The 21,750-nt window shown below is 35.3% G+C and overlaps 1 protein-coding gene across 6 annotated transcripts in view; it reads left to right on the top strand.

Moving 5' to 3' along the window:
- Ppn (proteoglycan-like sulfated glycoprotein papilin) overlaps positions 1 to 21,750 on the top strand; it is a 504,188-nt gene that overhangs the window by 399,063 nt on the left and 83,375 nt on the right. For 5 of the 6 annotated variants that reach the window (XM_070095679.1, XM_070095654.1, XM_070095670.1 and 2 more), the window contains one exon: positions 3,033 to 3,218. The exons of the other annotated variant lie outside the window; for it this stretch is intronic. In XM_070095679.1, the coding sequence (XP_069951780.1) occupies positions 3,033 to 3,218 (186 nt within the window). The remainder of the gene's footprint in view (positions 1 to 3,032; positions 3,219 to 21,750) is intronic. 6 annotated transcript variants of the gene reach the window in all.

The following is a 21,750-nucleotide window of genomic DNA, read 5'->3' as shown; positions in this document are numbered from 1 at the left end:
TTTTGGTTCACCTTCTTTGGTGGGAGATTGCCAATGTGTTAAAAAAAAAAAAAAAGCAAAAACCAGAACTGCCTTATTGCATGTCAGAATCCCTCAATTTATGAGAACTAATTGCTTATTATTACATATATTATTTGCACGAGTTGCATGTAATACAGTACAAATAGTTTGTTGCATATCTGCTTTCTTTTACTGTGATTTCAAATCTTAACTAAAATATTATTAGGCTTTAAGAAATGGCCAGTTAATGTATTATGTACATATATAATTCTGGAACCTTATGAAAACAATGTTTCTTTGTAAGAAAATGTTGACTTAGCTATGAGTAAAAATTTGGTTTTGTCCTATCCCTACTGCCTGATTATTTATTTATTTATGTATCTAATTCTGAAGTTAAACTGAATTTAGAAAGCATACAATACACTCGTCATTTTTGTTACATACTTTATTTTTAGCTTTTTAACCCTTTCAGGGTCCGTGCCGTAGATCTACGGCTTTACATTGAAGGTCCAAACTGTAGATCTACGCCATGAGCTCAGCTCACTCTGATAAGCTGTGAGCTGTAAATTTGGGCCTAGATATGAGAGAATACATCTATGTGGTATGTGTGCACCACGTAAAACAAATCCTGCAGCACACAGTGCATAATGAGAGAGAAAAACTGAGACCGTAATTTTGATTAAAACAGCAACTTTGCAGTGTTTTTTGTATGTTTTTTATAGTTGTATTTGCAATTTCTTGGTCTCATTTGATAGAATGGAAGATATATTACAGAAATAGAGATGATTTTGATTGGTTTAGTACTGAAAATGGCTTGAAACTGAGCTCAAAATATCGGAAATGTTAAATTTTTGCCGATGTTCAAGAGTAAACAAATGACCTCACACATCTAATACATGCCAGCTGGTGGGTCTAATATATGTTCACAAATGTGCTGATATTATTTATTCAATTATTACAATATTGCATGACAGTAAATCTGTTTTTTGGTTTGAATAAAAATTTATTATGTGAATAAAAAATCAAAATGGAATTCATTTGTAAAGCCTGAAAACGTAAGTAATGAACAGAGGAAATGTTAGTTTAGTGCCAGGAATACCTGCATTGTTTATTCTGGACCCTATTTTGAAACTGGAATATTTTGAACTTTGCACTAAATTGGCCAAATTACCAATTTCCAGTCACTTTATTTTGTAGTTGAAACAGTTGAGTTGGCAATTTCTTGTGCTCAATCGATAGAATAGATATAATACCAGTGAAATAGTTAAAAATTTGGTCGACTGGAATAATGTAATTGGCCTAAAATGGGAGTCCAAGTCAGCTAAATCGCCGATGCGTAAATATCGCTGACACATCAGAATTTGCGAGAGCATAATTTCATCAATTTTTACATCAAATTTCATACTTTTTGTTTATTACCTTCAGAAAAAGATTCTCTACCATTTCATAAGAAAAATAACAAAATTTTTTTTTAAAATTCTTGGACACTGGTATGCACTTTGAAATTTGGCCTCTGGACCCTGAAAGGGTTAACCAATATAATAAGTTCTTAAATACAGCATTAATAAGTGAATTAGAATTCTTTGCATCTTGTGCCACCCTCAGGTATGACTGAAAATCCTGACCCTTAACCCCTTCAGGGTCCAAGGCCCAAATCTGAAGTGGTGCCCCAGTGTCCAAGAATTTAAAAAAAAAAATTGTTATTTTTTCTTATGAAATGGTAGAGAATCTTTTTGTGAAGGTAATAAAACAAAAAGTATGAAATTTGATGGAAAATTGACGAAATTATGCTCTCGCAAATTTTGATGTGTCAACGATATTTACGAATCGGCGATTTTGCCGACTTTGACTCCCATTTTAGGCCAATTACATTATTCCAGCCAACCAAATTCTTAGCTATTTCACTAGTATTACTTCTATTCTATCGATTGAGCACAAGAAATCAGCAAGTCAACTGTCTAAACTACAAATTAAAGCGATCAGAAATTGTTAATTTGGCCAATTTAACACAAAGTTCAAAATATTCCAATTTCAAAATAGGGTCCAGAATAAACAATGTAGGTATTCCTGGAACTAAACTAACATTTCCTCTGTTCATTAGTTACGTTTTGAGGCTTTACAAATAAATTCCATTTTGATTTTTTATTCACATAATGAATTTTTATTCACACCAAAAAATAGAAGATTTACTGTTATGCAATACTGTAATAATTGTATAAATATCATCACCATATTTGTGAATGCATATTAGACCCACCAGCTGGCGTGTATTAGACGTGTGAGGTCGTTTGTTTACTCTTGAATATCGGCAAAAATTTAACATTTCTGCTACTTTGAGCTCAGTTTCAAGCCATTTCCAGTGCTAAAACCAATCAAAATCATCTCTATTTCTGTAATATGTCTTCCATTCTATCAATTGAGACCAATTGAGACTATAAAAAACATACGAAAAAACACTGCAAAGTCGCTGTTTTAATAGAAAAATCATGATTTCAGTTTTTTTTCTCTCATTATACACAGTGTGCTGCAGGATCTGTTTTATGTGGTGCACACATACCACATAGATGTATTCTCTCATATCTAGGCCCAAATGTACCACTCACAGTTTATCAGAGTGAGCTGAGTTCATGACGTAGATCTACGGTTTGGACCCTGAACGTAAAGCCGTAGATCTACGGGACGGACCCTGAAAGGGTTAAATAAATTAACTCTATCATCGAGGTCATCAATGGAAATTATTACAGTATTTTTTCCATTGCTAATGAAGGCAGTCTTTTAGTTTAATTATTTTATAAAGCTTTAGGTAGAGCATTGTTCATGTTAGTAGTGTTGCTTATTGAATTATAACCAGTCAGTAATTTGTGCTGTGACTTTTATGGAATGTTTATGAACTTATCTTAATTTATCTTTCAGCTTATAACAAGTGCTTTGTTACCTGCAATGTTGTTCTTATATAACATTTTTTCTGTAAGTTAATATCTCCTTTAATACTCTAGGTAAGCCATTCACTAACATTTATCTTTCCTTATTAGTGATTTGCGAAATGGATGTGGATGCTGGGCCTTGTTTAGATGGTTACAAACGATGGCATTTCAGCAAAGAGCATGGGTCATGTATTGCATATGTATATGGCGGTTGTGGTGGCAATCGAAACCGCTTTAAGAAATTTAACACTTGCACTCAATTCTGCAGTGCTGCCATCCATAAATACCGCAAATGTAAGTCCTAGCTTAATATACAGTTTGTTGCAGCCTTAATTTCTTGGTATCATGTGAGAAGTTTTCTTTTTTATTTTATCTTAAATATTAATTGCTTAGTGTAAATTTTTCTCGTTAATATGTCACACAGTAGTATAATTCACTTTTAACTTATACTGTGTGCAATTCTTTCTTTTTTTTATCTCCCTTTGATACAGTATTTGTTTCTTCAATCTCTGTACTCCTTGCACTTCCTTGAACACTCTTCATTTATGTCAACAAACTTGAATTTCAATAGCTGTCCTGGGTTTACAGACCCATGTTTGGAAATACGTATACTTTAAAGTTAGACATTGTGACTTCTTTTCATAAACTTTTGTTGATTAAGGTACAGGTGCAACACTTGAGTATCTTCATTATGGAGACATTCAGCCAACCAATGGTTTAATCAGACCATTGCAGAGAATAAGCAGCAGATGTGAAGAGGTGTATGTATGTATGTGTGGTTGGTGCTTTTGTTCAATTAATGTATGAAAGAGGGGAAGGTACCTAGGGACTGGCAGAGAGTATGCATAGTTCTTTGGTATAAAGGGAAGGAGGACAAAAAAGTGTAAAAATTATAGGAGAATAAGCCTACTGTATGTCAGGTAAAGTGTATGGTAGGGTTATTATTGAGAGAATTAATGGTAAAATGGCGAGCAGGATTGCAGATGAACATGGAGGCTTTAGAAAAGGTAGGTGATGTGTTGATCAAGTGTTTACATTGAAGCATATAAACGAACAATATTTAGATAAAGATAGGGAAGTTTTCATTGTTTTATGGATTTAGAAAAGGCATATGATAGGATGGATAGGGGAACAATAATACAGAGGAACTTCGGCTTATGAACGCCCCACCATGCAAATTTTTCAGGATATGAACCGTCATTTGGTCGATTTTTTGCTTCTGGATACAAACGAAATTTCAGGATGCAAACTTCCCCCTCAAGGGAGGCTCCTTAACCCTTAAACTGTCCAAACATAGCTCTACGTTTGCACGCATAGCGCTCCAAACGTAGATCAACGTTTTATTTTTCATTCCTTCAAATTTGGCACAATAGGCTTGGGTCACCTAGACATGAAAGAATGGGTCTGTGCACTCAGTGTGTGCACTAATAAAAAAATCTGGGAGCACTTAGTACCTTGTGGGAACACCAGCTAGAGCAAATAGTAAAGTAAAAACAGGTTAGATAAATACATGAGTAAGTGTGGGTGGGTGTGAGTTGGATCTGACTAGCTTGTGCTACTAAGTCTGATGTCATGCTCCTTCCTTCAGTGGATGTGACCTGACTAGGTGGGTCATTTGTATAAGCTGGGGGAGGGGGGTGTGACATGTACCTACCTTGCATGGGCCAGTAGGCCTGCTGCAGTGTTCCTTCTTTCTTATATTCTTATGTATTCGGCAGGCTGGCCAGCTGCCTTGCTTTGGCTGTCTCTGGCTGTCTCTCTGCCTATATCTCTATCTGTCTATATCTCTATCTGTCTATATCTCTGTCTATCTATATCTCTGTCTATCTATATCTCTGTCTATCTATATATCTGTCTATATCTCTGTCTATATCTCTGTCTATCTGTATCTCTATCTCACATGTACACATAAGTACAGTTATTATACATAGTGTAAATTACTTAGGATAATCCAAAAATTCCAGGCAAAGATAGACAGACAGATAGATAGATAGATAGACAGACACACAGATAGACAGAAACTTGTTTGTGTGTATCAGTGAAAACAAATAAAGCCAGGGTTCCCCTGAGCACCCATTTATCAAATGTCACCGAGCTGATAACAGATGTCATAACACCATTCTTCAAGGAGTTTGATATCCTATACTCCAGGCAGACAGAAAGACAGATAAGGAGAGACAGACAGACAGATAGATAGATAGGCAGACAGACAAGCAGATAGACAGATAGACTGACAGATAAATAGACAGATAAACTGACAGATAAATAGACAGATAGACTGACAGATAAATAGACAGAGACAAGACATGTTTGTGTGTAACAGTGATAAAAAATACAGTGAGGGTTAGCTGGAGCAGTGGGCATTTATCAAATATCACTGGGCTATCAACAGTATAGGGATGCCTTTCATAACAACATGCTTCAAGGTATATGCCAGGGTATCTAAAACATTGCTGGGACCTATAAATACTTTATATATATTTCTAGACAATAGTAAATAACCCAGGCAGGTGTAAATGTTCACCTGTTAGTGTGATTGTGACTATTTGAGCACTATTTCAGTACCTAATATTAGTGTCAGAACAAAGATTGGCTATGAAATTACAAGAACTATTATAAATTGTAATTATCAGAATATAAAAAATATGTGAATTAAAATAAAAATGAGAAAAAAAAGGTATATCGGCAACACTTCTGCAAGCGACAGGAGTTGGTGTTGCTGACAGGTGAGCATCCAGTGCCAACTTCACAGTCTTATATCTTGGTAAGTACTGACCCTAAAATTTTTTTTTATCCTATAACACGTAGAAAAATGTTCTCTTCATTTTAAGAGAAAAAAACTATTTTTTTACTTTTCAAAATATTCGGAGCACCACGTGAGTGAATGTAGATCTATGTTTGGACAATTTAAGGGTTAAATAAATAAATAAATTAAAATATTTTATTTCTTTGCAAAGGTTACAATGTGTGTTTGCATATCATCATATGGTTGGAGCAAAGAAAGCCACTATCATGCCAAGGCATTTCGGGCAGACTTCACCTAATACAGTAGGGCTCCACTTATATGGCAAGTTAGGTTCCAAGCTACCGCCGTAAAGCGGAAATTGCCATAAAGTGGAACACCTCTTTATTCTACTTACAAATGCATACAAATACTTGATAACAAGTTTACACTAACATATATTAAGTTAGTAAGTAAGTTTATTCAGATATACACAAATGCAAATACATAAATTATCATACATAGCAGCATATATGTAAAGTACCTAGGATAACCCAAAAAAGTCAGACAGTGTGACTTATTTCCATTGGGGTTAGCAGTAGAACTAAGCATTAAAAAGCAATAAAAAAGTATAGTACACTCATTACTTACTTTAAAATATTTGTAGTCTTAATCTAGGGTGACACAAGTACAGGTCCGCCATCACAAATCCGGCAATCAGTTATTCGGTTCCTTCAGTTATTCGGCACTAATTTTGGCTAGCATAATTTCAAATTTCCAGGGTCACCACACCAACCTGCTGGTACTGTTTGGTGGCGCTACTTGCTGCATAAGTCATTCCAATTTCTTTTTCTCCATTTATTGTTTTAACTTGCTTACTTTTAGCCCTAGCCATGGTCCCAATGAATAAAAGAAATGCTTCTCATTATGTAAAGCACCTACACAGTACATTATCCATTAAAGATAAGGTGGCTTTGAAGCCACTGTCGGTTGCTATGAGCTCAGTCTCGTGATGCAGGAGAATATGCTTTATTATTATGCTAATATCAACACTACAGCTTATTTGCCTATCACAATTGATCTAATATGACATAATAAACAATATAAATAACATAAAGCATGTTAAATACTCCAGAATGAACAATATTTGGCATAACACCGAGCAGTTCGACAGAGTTATGAAGAGGATATGGTAAACAAATACCATTCTCCTATCCTTGTCTTGGGGGCTTATATTAGAGAAAACGGAGTATAGCACAGGGCTAACTATGATATACACTCGTACTCCACCATCAACCTGAAACAAAAAAGTTATTTTCTCTCTATAGATTATCACACATAGCAGCATATGTGTAGAGAACCTAGGATAACCCCAAAAAGTCAACGTGGCTTATTTTTAGTACCTGGCTTGGGTTAGCCGTATATGATTTTTGGTAAATATTCGATTCCCAGCCAGGGTAGAAACATTAGGCGTGTTTCTTTACACCTGTTGTCTATGTTTACCCATCAGTAAATGGGTACCTGGGTGTTAGTCGACTAGTGTGGGTGTTATCCTGGGACACTGACCTAATTTTCTTGAAATACTCAATATAACAAGTACCTTTCTATACAGTAGTATGTCACTGATGTCAGCTAGGCCTGTATACCTTGTACATGTACGTGTAGTAAATGAAGATATTATTATTATTATTATTATTATTATTATTATTATTATTATTATTATTATTATTATTATTATTATTATATTATTATTATTATTATTATTTTCTCAGTTGTTTGTTGGGTTATCTTATTCAATCTTGGGCAATGTATGATGGAAAGATACTTCTTCATGTACACCAAAAATGAAAGAAATCAGACCATAAATAGCAGAGTTCGCTTCTCATCCATTAGCAGCCGCTTAGCGGTTTATTTTTGTATGGTTGTTATGGTTATATTCTCATTTTTTTGGTCTCATTAGATAGAATGAAAGATATATTACAGAAATAGATATGATTTTGATTGCTTTCATGATGAAAAGTACCTTGAAATTGTGCTCACAGTAGCAAAAATGTTCTATTCTTTAGTGAAGCTCAAGAGTAAACAAATGACGTCACCCTCCAATACCTGTCTGCCTGCCAGTCTAAATTCCAGTACGGAGTCAAGAATGGATTGACATTATTTATACAGTTATTACAATAATGCATAACAGTAAATCTTCTATTTTTTTTTTTTGTGAATAAAAATTCCAAATGGTAAGCAAGAGTAATATAAGAGGGGCCTGTAGCCATGATTAATGAACAGAGAAAATGTTATTTTAGTGCCAGGAATGTCTGCATTGCTTATTCTGGACCCTATTTTGAAATTGGCATCTGTTGAAATTTGTGTGAAATTGGCCAAATTGCCAATTTCTGACCACTTTATTGGGTAGTTGAAATAAGTGAATGGGTGGTTTCTTGCACTCAGTTGACAGACTAGAAGTAAATACAGTGAAACCTCAAAAATCGAACGTATCACATATCGAACGTTTCGAAAATAGGACCATTTTTTCGGACAACTGTGTCCCTATTATCGAATGCGCCCCTATTTTCAGACCGCCGGGTACGGGACCTATCTGCCTCCCGCTCTGTCCGCGTCCCCGCACAGGCGCCGTGAGCAGTCTAGCTTTGTTTATGCTTGAGTAAACACTAACCTGCGCTCTCATTCACACATTTTACGATTATTTCGTTGTGTTTAGTGCTTGTGGGACTGTGAAATAAGCTGCCATGGGTCCAAAGAAACTTGCTAGTGGTACCCCTGTGGTAAAGAAAGTGAGAGATACCATAGATGTGAAGAAGGAAATAATACAGAAGTACGAGAGTGGTGTGAGACTTGTTGAGCTTGCCAGGATGTATGGGAAAAACAAGTCGACCATCGGTTCTATCCTGTCAAAGAAAGAACAAATCAAGGAAGCTGATGTTGCGAAAGGTGTTAATATAGGGAGTGGATGAGGTGCCTTCTTCAAAGATTAAGGAGATTTGTTCCAAGTGGAATGATGTCCAAATGTTTGTGCAGAAGTACCACCCTGAGCAAGCCGAAACAAGCCATCTTTGCAACAAGTTCAGTGACAGAACCATGTCCCATTTTAGGGAAATGTTAAAGAGGCACCAGAAACAGAGGACTGTGGACAGTTATTTTGTGAGACAGGGATCCAGTGACTCTCAAGCTGGTCCTAGTGGCATTAAAAGACAGAGAAGGGAAGTAACCCCAGAGAGGGCTTTACCTAAAGTCCTCATGGAGGGGGATTCTCCTTCCAAACACTAATCCCAACTCCCTCTCTCCTCCTCCCTATCTTCCAGATGTCATCACCAATCTTCAATAAAGGTAGGTAAAAATGTTATTTTATATGTATTACTATACATAATTAACCCGTAAACGGTCCAACCAGATCTACGTTCACGTGTGTAGTGCTACAAAAGTAGATCTACTTTTTTTACATATTTTCAAATATAACCAAAAAAAAAAGTAGATCAAAGTTTTTTTACACATTTTCAAATGTAAAAAAACAAAGATCTACTTCTTTTACATACTTTCAAATGGTCCAAACGTATATATACGTTTGGACCATTTACGGGTTAAAAACTACAGTATTTGTTGTATGTAAAACTGTAATTAACCCTTTCAGGGTCCGTCCCATAGATCTACGGCTTTACGTTCAGGGTCCAAACCGTAGATCTACGCCATGAGCTCAGCTCACTCTGATAAACTGTGAGTGGTACATTTGGGCCTAGATATGAGAGAATACATCTATGTGGTATGTGTGCACCACATAAAACAGATCCTGCAGCACACTGTGTATAATGAGAGAAAAAAAATGAAATCATGATTTTTCGATTAAAACAGCAACTTTACAGTGTTTTTTTGTATGTTTTTTATAGTTGTATTTGCAATTTCTTGGTCTCATTTGATAGAATGGAAGACATATTACAGAAATAGAGATGATTTTGATTGGTTTTAGCACTGGAAATGGCTTGAAACTGAGCTCAAAGTAGCAGAAATGTTAAATTTTTGCCGATATTCAAGAGTAAACAAACGACCTCACACGTCTAATACACGTCAGCTGGTGGGTCTAATATACATTCACAAATATGGTGATGATATTTATACAATTATTACAGTATTGCATAACAGTAAATCTTCTATTTTTTGGTGTGAATAAAAATTCATTATGTGAATAAAAAATCAAAATGGAATTTATTTGTAAAGCCTCAAAACATAACTAATGAACAGAGGAAATGTTAGTTTAGTGCCAGGAATGCCTACATTGTTCATTCTGGACCCTATTTTGAAATTGGAATATTTTGAACTTTGTGTTAAATTGGCCAAATTAACAATTTCCAATCACTTTATTTTGTAGTTGAAACAGTTGACTTGGCGATTTCTTGTGCTCAATCGATAGAATAGAAGTAATACTAGTGAAATAGCTAAGAATTTGGTTGATTGGAATAATGTAATTGGCCTAAAATGGGAGTCAAAGTCGGCAAAATCGCCGATTCGTAAATATCGCTGACACATCAAAATTCGTGAGAGCATAATTTCGTCAATTTTCCACCAAATTTCGTACTTTTTGTTTTATTACCTTCACAAAAAGATTCTCTATGATTTCATAAGAAAAAATAACAAATTTTTTTTTTTGAAAATTCTTGGACACTGGTGCGTGACTCCAGATTTGGGCCTTGGACCCTGAAAGGGTTAATCTCTATAAAATGTATTTTTTTGTGTGAACATTTTTGGGTTTCTGGAACGGATTGATTGTATTTCCATTATTTCTTATGGGAAATATTGCTTCGAATTTCAGACTTTTCGAATTTAGAACTAGCTCCTGGAACGGATTAAGTTCGATTTTTGAGGTTCCACTGTAAGTTTATTCAGGTATACACAAATACAGTTACATAGATTATCATACATAGCAGTGTATGTATAGAGAACCTAGGATAACCCAGAAAAGTCAGACAAAGTGACTTATTTCCAGTACCTGGCTTGGGCTTGCCATATATGATTTTTGGTAAATATTTTTTTTTCTAGGTTGTTTGTTGGGCTATCTCATTGAAACTTGGGCAATGTATGATGGAAAGATGCTTCTTAACGTACAACAAAAATAAAAAAGACGGACGATAAATAAGGGAGTTCACTTCTCAGCCATTAGCCGCCTCTTTGCAGTATATTTTCGTATGGTTTTTATGGTTGTATTCTCATTTTTTTGGACTCATTTGATAGAATGGAAGATATATTACAGAAATAGACATGATTTTGATTGCTTTCATGACAAAAAGTACCTTGAAATTGAACTCAAAGTAGCGGAAATGTTTGATTTTTGCCGATGTTCAATGAACTTTGTGTAAGTCAAGTTAGTTAACCCACCCACACATAATATTCTATAACATTTAAGCATCCCAGAGCGATAAAATGCATATACGGTTCACTCATTACTTACCTTAAAATATTTGTAGTCTTAATGTAGGGTCAGAGGTGAGTAAACGAGATAAAACAAATAAATGAGAAAGAGAGAGAATGAGTACATGAGAGAGGACACTTGTGGAGTTACGTAAACAAACAAAGTGTACACGTCTAGTTTGTGTACAAGTTACATTGTGTACAAGTTGTCACTACGTTGATACGGTAGAATAAATAAAGAGGAACACTCCCATTCTCATGTAACGCTATTTTTTAGAAGAAATGACACTGAGTGAAGGTATACGAAAGGAATGATTTTCTACAGTTACCCCCAGTAACACATTTTCTCTTATGTTGGACTAGAGAAAACGTTATTCTTGATGTCATTTGTACAAGTTGTCTAGCTACCACAACTCATATTTATGTTTATTTATTCTACTGTGGCGTGTATTTATCATCTTTATATGTTATGTATCGTGTCTATTATATAATTTTGAAAAAATATCATAGCTGGATTAATAAAAATGTGTATATTAATATAATATACCACATTTAATGAGAGTGATTATTATTATTTATTTATTTATTTATGTATGCTCAAATTGCAAATAAATAAATAAATAAATAAATAAATTATTATCATTACTAATATGGCGTCACTCGTATAAGCCATCTGGCTACCACATCTCATATTTATGTTTATTTATTCTACTGTGGAGTGTATTTATCATCTTTATACGTTATGTATCATGTTTATTATATAATTTTGAAAAAATGTCATACATGGATTAATGAAAATGTGTATATTAACGTAATATACAACATTTAATGAGACTCAATGATTATTGTTGAGTATTATTATCATTACTAATATGGCATCTCGAGACATAAGACTCTCTTACTGATTTTAATGTGAACCTGCACGCCAGCACAGTGTGTAAGTTTATATAGGTACAGGCATACTTAAGTATAATTATCAGAGTATATATAAAATATGAAATAAGTTTTAAAAACACTAGAAATTTTGGAGTTTCTCAACACAATGGAGAGACATGGTGCTTACGGAGCTCATGGAGAATGTAAACAAACAGGGTGGGGTGCAGTGACCATATTAGAAAATCAGGTGGGGGGAGCAGTATAGAGAGTTTAGGTCATAATTTGAAATGACCGTATTAGCTGAATGCCTTAAAGCAAAATGCCATAAAGCGGGGCCATACTGTACTAGACTACTTAAGTCTAGACAGATGAAAAGTGTACTAGTAGTGGTTACCAATTTTTTGCTGATGGTGGTGCCAACTACTGGCAGCCTTTTGAAGTTTCTCCTTACTGTTATTATTATTACTATTATATTGTATCATTATTATTGTTATAAAAATAATGATTATTATTATTATTAGTAGTAGTAGTAGTAGTAGTAGTAGAAGTAGTAGTAGCAGTAGTAGTAGTAGCAGTAGTAGTACATACATACGTGGTGAGGGACTCTTGATCTAGGGAATTCGATCTGTGCTCCAGGTCCCTAAATTAATAATAATAATAATTATTATTATAATACGTACATATTAATAATAATAATACATAATAATATTTACATATAATGTAATAATAATATAATACTATATAATAATAATAATAATAATAATAATAATAATAATAATAATAATAATAATATATAATAATATAATAATTCTAGGTAGTAGGTTGGTAGACAGCAACTGCCCAGGGAGGTACTACTGTCCTGCCAAGTGAGTGTAAAATGGAAGCCTGTAATTGTTTTACACAGTGGTAGGATTGCTGGTGTCTTTTTATTCTGTCTCATACACATGCAAGATTTCAGATACATCTTGCTACTTTTGCCTACATTTAGGTCACACTTCACATACATGTACAAGCATATTTACACACACCCCTCTGGGTTTTCTTCTGTTTTCTTTCTAGTTCTTGTTCATCTCCTCTTACCTCCATGGGGAAGTGGAACAGAATTCTTCCTCCGCAAGCCATGCGTGTTGTAAGAGGTGACTAAAATGCCGGGAGCAAGGGGCTAGTAACCTCTTCTCCTGTTTATATTACTAAATATAAAAGGAGAAACTTTCATTTTTTCTTTTGGGCCACCCTGCCTCGGTGGGATACGGCCGGTGTGTTGAAAGAAAGAAAGAAATATAATAATACGTATACAGTAAGGCCCCGCTTTATGACATTCCGCTAATATGGCGATGTCAAATTATGACCAAAATTTGCTATACGGTAAGCGGTCTTTTAAATACAGCGCCCCCACCCTGTTTGTTTACATTTTCCGTGACCTCATCTATTATGTCAGGAAACTTTCCAAAATTTCAAGTGTTTTAAAGTTACTGCATATTTTATATGTACTCTGATAATTATACTTAAGTGTACCTGTACTTAACCCCTTCAGGGTCCAAGGCCCAAATCTGAAGTGGTGCCCCAGTGTCCAAGAATTTTCAAAAAAAAAATTTGTTATTTTTTCTTATGAAATGGTAGAGAATCTTTTTGTGAGGGTAATAAAACAAAAAGTACAAAATTTGATGGAAAATTGACGAAATTATGCTCTCACGAATTTTGATGTGTCAGTGATATTTACGAATCGGCGATTTTGCCGACTTTGACTCCCATTTTAGGCCAATTACATTATTCCAGTCAACCAAATTCTTAGCTATTTCACTAGTATTACTTCTATTCTATCGATTGAGCACAAGAAATCGCCAAGTCAATTGTTTCAACTACAAATTAAAGTGATCTGAAATTGTTAATTTGGTCAATTTAACACAAAGTTCAAAATATTCCAATTTCAAAATAGGGTCCAGAATGAACAATGTAGGTATTCCTGGAACTAAACTAACATTTCCTCTGTTCATTAGTTACGTTTTGAGGCTTTACAAATAAATTCCATTTTGATTTTTTATTCACATAATGAATTTTTATTCACACCAAAAAATAAAAGATTTACTGTTATGCAATACTGTAATAATTGTATAAATATCACCATATTTGTGAATGCATATTAGACCCACCAGCTGGCATGTATTAGACGTGTGAGGTCGTTTGTTTACTCTTGAATATCGGCAAAAATTTAACATTTCTGCTACTTTGAGCTCAGTTTCAAGCCATTTCCAGTGCTAAAACCAATCAAAATCATCTCTATTTCTGTAATATGTCTTCCATTCTATCAAATGAGACCAAGAAATCGCAAATAGAACTATAAAAAACATACGTAAAAACACTGCAAAGTCGCTGTTTTAATCGAAAAATCATGATTTCATTTTTTTCTCTCATACACAGCATGCTGCAGGATCTGTTTTATGTGGTGCACACATAGCACATAGATGTATTCTGTCATATATAGGCCCAAATGTACCACTCACAGTTTATCAGAGTGAGCTGAGCTCATGACGTAGATCTACAGTTTGGACCCTGAACGTAAAGCCGTAGATCTACGGGACGGACCCTCAAAGGGTTAAATATACTTACACAGTGTGCTGGTGTGCAGGTAAACATTAAAATCGCTAAGTCTCTCTCTACTCATGACGCCAATACTACGAAATAATAACCACTCTTTGGCACACTAAATGTCTTATTTTACATCAATATAGGCATTTTCATTAATCCATCTATGATACAGTGGACCCCCGCTTAACGATCACCTCCCAATGCGACCAATTATGTAAGTGTATTTATGTAAGCGCGTTTGTACGTGTATGTTTGGGGGTCTGAAATGGACTAATCTACTTCACAATATTCCTTATGGGAACAAATTCAGTCAGTACTGGCACCTGAACATACTTCTGGAATGAAAAAAATATCGTTAACCGGGGGTCCACTGTATTTTCCTCAAAATTATATATGAAACCCATTACATAGCATATAAACATGGTACATACACTCACAGAATAAAAATTGACGTAAATATGAGATTTGTTTACCAAGCAGCTGTGTAGGTAGTGTCGGAAGAATTACGTTTTCTCTAGTCAAACTGGGGGATAACTGTAGAAAAATATTCTTTTCGTATGCCTTTACTCTATATATAGCAATTCATGACCCTTGTGGGTTTATTGCTTTTTATAATAAATAATAATAATATTATTATTACTATTATTATTATTATTATTATTATTATTATTATTATTATTATTATTATTAACCCTTTCAGGGTCCAAGGCCCAAATCTGGAGTCACGCACCAGTGTCCAAGAATTTTCAAAAAAAAAATTTGTTATTTTTTCTTATGAAATCGTAGAGAATCTTTTTGTGAAGGTAATAAAACAAAAAGTACGAAATTTGGTGGAAAACTGACGAAATTATGCTCTCGTGAATTTTGATGTGTCAGCGATATTTACGAATCGGCGATTTTGCCGACTTTGACTCCCATTTTAGGCCAATTACATTATTCCAATCAACCAAATTCTTAGCTATTTCACTAGTATTACTTCAATTCTATCGATTGAGCACAAGAAATCGCCAAGTCAACTGTTTCAACTACAAAATAAAGTGATCGGAAATTGTTAATTTGGCCAATTTAACACAAAGTTCAAAATATTCCAATTTCAAAATAGGGTCCAGAATAAACAATGTAGGTATTCCTGGCACTAAACTAACATTTCCTCTGTTCATTAGTTATGTTTTGAGGCTTTACAAATAAATTCCATTTTGAATTTTTATTCAAATAATGAATTTTTATTCACACCAAAAAATAGAAGATTCACTCTTATGCAATATTGTAATAATTGTATAAATATCATCACCACATTTGTGAATGTATATTAGACCCACCAGCTGGCGTGTATAAGACGTGTGAGGTCATTTGTTTACTCTTGAACATCGGCAAAAATTTAACATTTCCGCCACTTTGAGCTCAGTTTGAAGCCATTTCCAGTGCTAACACCAATCAAAATTATCTCTATTTCTATGATATGTCTTCCATTCTATCAAATGAGACTAAGAAATCACAAATACAACTATAAAAAACATACGAAAAAACACTGCAAAGTCGCTGTTTTAATCGAAAATCACGGTCTCAGTTTTTTTCTCTCATTATACACAGTGTGCTGCAGGATCTGTTTTATGTGGTGCACACATACCACATAGATGTATTCTCTCATATCTAGGCCCAAATGTACCACTCACAGTTTATCAGAGTGAGCTGAGCTCATGGCGTAGATCTACGGTTTGGACACTCACCATAAAGCCGTAGATCTACGGGACGGACCCTGAAAGGGTTAATATTAATATTATTATTATTATTATTATTATTATCTTCATTCACTCTAAAAATGGTGTGTTGCTGTTTGTTTATTCTGAACTAACTTGTACAACTTGTACACAATGTAAGAGTATTTGTATTGTGAGGTAATTATTATTATAATAAAAAAAATATTGAGGTAAATGTTTTACAAACTCTTACAAATGGACGTGAATGAACTAAAAGTAGACACATATTAATACGCATTTATTTCACCTGACCAAGTGATCGTCCACTATCTGTTCAGTTCGTGTTCTTACATTGTCTCAGCTTTGTATCTCGTTCTCTCTCGTTTACTCTTTCCTTAACTAGTTGGCTCTCATTGACGATGGCGTCTAAGGTTACCTGTGATAAAAAGAGAAGTCGTAAGCCTCTTGCTTAAGTGCCAAGTTAGAGGATGATGGTGTGCCATTCTGATTTTATTCAATAAACACCCTGCCACTCACCTCTCACACATTAATATTAATATTTTAAGGTAAGTAATAAGTGTACTCTGTGTGTATCTTACCTTTTATTGTGTTTTTAATGCCTATTTCTATTGCTAACTTAATATAAGTTAGTGTAAACTTGTTGTCTGGCATTTATTGCATATTTTACATGTGCTCTGATAATAATACTTGTGGAGCTGTGTGGTGGCGGAGGGACAACATTACGTTTTCTCTGCTCAGCCATCAGAGAAAACGTGTATGAATCTGCATTTGGCCCAGCCATTCCCTCACTCCGCTTTTGTTTACAATTTTCGGCATAAATTATTCATTACTTCTACTTTCGTTTATGATGGCATCTAATGGTAGTTGTTAGAAATGATTAAATTCAGTGAACAAGGCATGTCGATGTTAATAATATGGCTCTGGGCCACAGTGTAGGCAGCCGGTAGGTGTAGCCCGCCTGGGCTGCACCTACCGGCTACCTACACTGACTTCCTACAAATAAATACTACTCACCTCTCTTCCTATATTAAGACTACACATATTTTAAGGTAAATAATGAGTGTACTGTATGTGTATTTTACCTCTCTGGGATGTTTTAAATATCGTATATTAAGTATGAGATGGGGAGCTAGGGCTACCTACACCTGGGCTACCTGCACCTGACTTCCTACAAGTAAGTACTACTCGCCTCTCTCCCTACATTAAGATTACAAATACTTTAAGATAAGTAATGAATTTACTGTGAATGTATTTTACTTTGTGTGTTTTTAATGCCTGGTTCTATTACTAACTTAATATAATTTAGTGTATACTTGTTGTCAGGCATTTATATGCATTTATAAATGGAAAAAATGGCGTTCTGCTTTCGGCGATGTCTGCTTTCCAGCGACAGCCTGGAACCTAACCCACCATATAAGTGGGGCCCTACTGTATATGTGAGCAGTATTTAGATGAAGGTAGGGAAGTTTTTATTGCATTTATGGATTTAGAAAAGGCATATGATAGAGTGTATAGGGAAGCAATGTGGCAGATGTTGCAAGTATATGGAATAGGTGGTAAGTTACTAAATGCTGTAAAGAGTTTTTTATGAGGATAGTGAAGCTCAGGTTAGGGTGTGTTGAAGAGAGGGAGACTACTTTCCAGTAAAAGTAGGTCTTAGACAGGGATGTGTAATGTCACCATGGTTTTTTAATATATTTATAGATGGGGTTGTAAAAGAAGTAAATGCTAGGGTGTTCAGGAGAGTGGTGGGATTAAATTATGGGGAATCAAATACAAAATGGGAATTGACACAATTACTTTTTGCTGATGATACTGTGCTTATGGGAGATTCTAAAGAAAAATTGCAAAGGTTAGTGGATGAGTTTGGGAGTGTGTGTAAAGGTAGAAAGTTGAAAGTGAACATAGAAAAGAGTAAGGTGATGAGGGTATCAAATGATTTAGATAAAGAAAAATTGGATATCAGATTGGAGAGGAGGAGTATGGAAGAAGTGAATGTTTTCAGATATTTGGAAGTTGACATGTCAGCGGATGGATTTATGAAGGATGAGGTTAATCATAGAATTGATGAAGAAAATAAGGTGAGTGGTGCATTGAGGTATATATGGAGACAAAAACAGTTATCTATGGAGGCAAAGAAGGGAATGTATGAAAGTATAGTGGTACCAACACTCTTATATGGGTGTGAAGCTTGGGTTATAAATGCTGCAGCGAGGAGATGGTTGGAGGCAATGGAGATGTCCTGTCTAAGGGCAATGTGTGGTGTAAGTATTATGCAGAAAATTCGGAGTGTGGAAATTAGGAGAAGGTGTGGAGTTAATAAAATTATTAGTCAGAGGGCTGAAGAGGGGTTGTTAAGGTAGTTTGGTCATTTAGAGAGAATGGATCAGAGTAGAATGACATGGAGAGCGTATAAATCTGTTGGAGAAGGAAGGTGGGGTAGGGGTTGTCCTTGAAAATGTTGGAGGGAGGGGGTAAAGATGGTTTTGTGGGTGAGGGGCTTGGACTTCCAGCAACTATGCATGAGCATGTTACATAGGAGTGAATGGAGACAAATGGTATTTGGGACCTGATGAGCTTTTGGAGTGTGAGCAGGGTAATATTTAGTGAAGGGATTCAGGGAAACCGGTTATTTTTATATAGCCGGACTTGAGTCCTGGAAATGGGAAGTACAATGCCTGCACTTTAAAGGAAAGGTTTGGGATATTGGCAGTTTGGAGGGATATGTTGTGTATCTTTATATGTATATGCTTCTAAACTGTTGTATTATGAGCACCTCTGCAAAAACAGTGATTATGTGTGAGTGAGGTGAAAGTGTTGAATGATGATGAAAATATTTTCTTTTTGGGTCACGTTGCCTTGGTGGGAAAGGGCCAACTTGTTAACCCGTAAACGGTCCAAGCAGATCTACGTTCACATGTGTAGTGCTACAAAAGTAGATCTACGTTTTTTTTACATATTTTCAAATATAACAAAAAAAAAAGTTGATCAAAGTTTTTTTACACATTTTCAAATGTAAAAAAAGCAAAAAGAAGATCTACTTTTTTACATACTTTCAAATGTTCAAAAAAACGTATATATACGTTTGGACCGTTTACGGGTTAAAAAAAAACATAATAGTTCAGCAATAATACACCTACCATCCGACTTATGACCTGCTCGACTTACGACCACTCGACTTATGACCGTGTTTTTTATGCCAATTTTCTGGGAAATAAACAACTATTTGTGTTATACACAGTGTTTATCCTAAACCTTACAGTATAAAATACAGTACTAACAACTTAAAAAGTAAAGTAAAACATGAAATACCAAAATAAAACAATAAAATAAAGTCATTACAAAAATGTTTTGTTGATATTCAGTAGTAAAGTTCGACTTACGACCATTTTGACGATAGTTTCTCGGAACCGAAGTCAGTCGTAAGTCGGATGGTAGGTGTAATTATAATAATAAAACTATGTACGTATTGCATATAATTTAGTTTGACAACACTGCCACCAGATAGCAGTGTGTGTATCAAAACAATGCTCACCAGTGCACACGTGCTTATGGAGCTACCTTTGCAGTGCAAGGAATTCTCGTGATTTCCTTATGTTTCGTGCAGTTAATTTGCCAGATTTCTTTCTTCTAACCATGGGTCCTATGAAAGCAAGTTCAAAGGACAGTGCCGAGAAGAAAAAGAGGATGATTTGCTTGGAATTAAAGCAAGAAATCATTGATAAGCACAGACTAGGTGCGAGGGTTAATGACTTGGCGAGTGAGTACAAGCATAGCCCCTCTACTATGTGTACAATATTATGTGTACAATACTAGTGTAGTGAGATAAACATAAAAATTGTACATAGCAATTCTTAAGAAAAGTGCGAACTCCTGACAGGATATGCCGCTCTGTATTTCTTCTCCAAGGTATGTAAATGTCGAATGTACACCAGATTTATTTCAGTTAGTCTCACAAACTCTGTTTTCTTTTATAATAACACCTCTGATGTTTTTATAGCGAGAATGTGTTATCACTCTCGCGACCACAATCCTCCTCCCTCCACCTAATGACATATTTTATTCATTCCAGAGTGTATATCAGGTTTCTATATTATTTATATTGTTTATTATGTGAATTGTGACAGATAATTAAGCCGTAGAGTTGATATTAGGGTTATTTTGTCATGCTTGCTGAGAGCAGAAATTCAGCTGGAATGAATAAATTGCATTTCAATTAATTTAAATGAGGAAAATTGACCCGGCATATGAATGAATCAGGATACGAACAAGTCCATGGAATGGATTAAATTCGTAAACCGAAGTTCCACTGTATTTACACTACACTTTGCCCTCAGACATGACATCTCTACTGCCTCCAGTCTCCTCCTTTATGCAACATTCATAATCCAAGCTTCACACCTATGTAAGAGTGTTGGTACCACGATACTCTCATATATTTATTTCTCTTTTTGCTTCTTTGTCTCCACAGATGCCTCAGTGCTCTCCTCACCTTTTTGCCTTCATTAATTATATGGTTCACTTTGTCTTTCATAGACCCATATGCTGACAAGTTCACTCCTAGATGTCTGAACACATTTACTTCCTCCATACTTCCTCCCTCCAATCTTATATCCAGTCTTCCATTATCTAAATTATTTATTACCCCTCATCAACTTGCTCTTTCCAGTGCTCACTTTTAATTTTCTTTTACATGCCCTCCCAGATTTGTCTGCCAACCTTTGTAACTTCTCTTCAGAATCTCTCAAAAGCACAGTGCCATCAGCAAAAAGTAACTGTGACAACTCCCACTTTGTGTTAGATTCTTTATCTTCCAGTCTCACACCTCTCTCCAGCACCCTGCATTCACTCCTCTTACAACCCCATCTATAAATATATTAAACAACTATGGTGGCATCACGCATCATTAAGGCCTTTATACCTGGAGGGGCTTTCGGGGGTCAATGCCCCCTCTACCCGGTCCATGGCCAGGCCTCATGGTGGATCAGGACTTGATCAACCAGGCTATTACTGCTGGCCATATGTAAACCAATGTATGAGCCACAGCCCAGCCTACTTTTACTAGAAAATAATCTCCCTCTCTCTTCTATATACCCTAACCTGAACCTCACTATCCTCATAAAAACTCTTAGCTGTTTTCAGTAACCTACTTCCTATTTCATACACTTGCAGCATCTGCCATATTGCTCTCCTATCCACCCTATTATATGCCTTTTTTTTTAACATACCAGCTGTCTCCCACCAAGGCAGGGTGACCCAAAACAGAAGAAACAAAAGTTTTTCTTTTTACATTGAGTAATTATTGCAGGAAAAGGGGTTACTAGCCCTTTGGATCCAGTGGCCTCTTACGACACGCATGGCTTATGGAGGAAGGATTCTTCTCCACTTTTCCATGGAGAGTATACCGAATATAAGTAATAATTTGTAATAGTTATTACAATCTTAACCCTTTCAGTGTCACGACCCCTACTCGCAAACTTGCTCCCAGGGTTGAAGGATTTAAAAAAAAAAT

Source organism: Cherax quadricarinatus, chromosome 4, assembly GCF_038502225.1.
Source record: "Cherax quadricarinatus isolate ZL_2023a chromosome 4, ASM3850222v1, whole genome shotgun sequence".
Taxonomy (NCBI): domain Eukaryota; kingdom Metazoa; phylum Arthropoda; class Malacostraca; order Decapoda; family Parastacidae; genus Cherax; species Cherax quadricarinatus.
The sequence above is the reverse complement of the archived record's forward strand: the minus strand, read 5'-3'. Positions and strand labels throughout refer to the sequence as shown.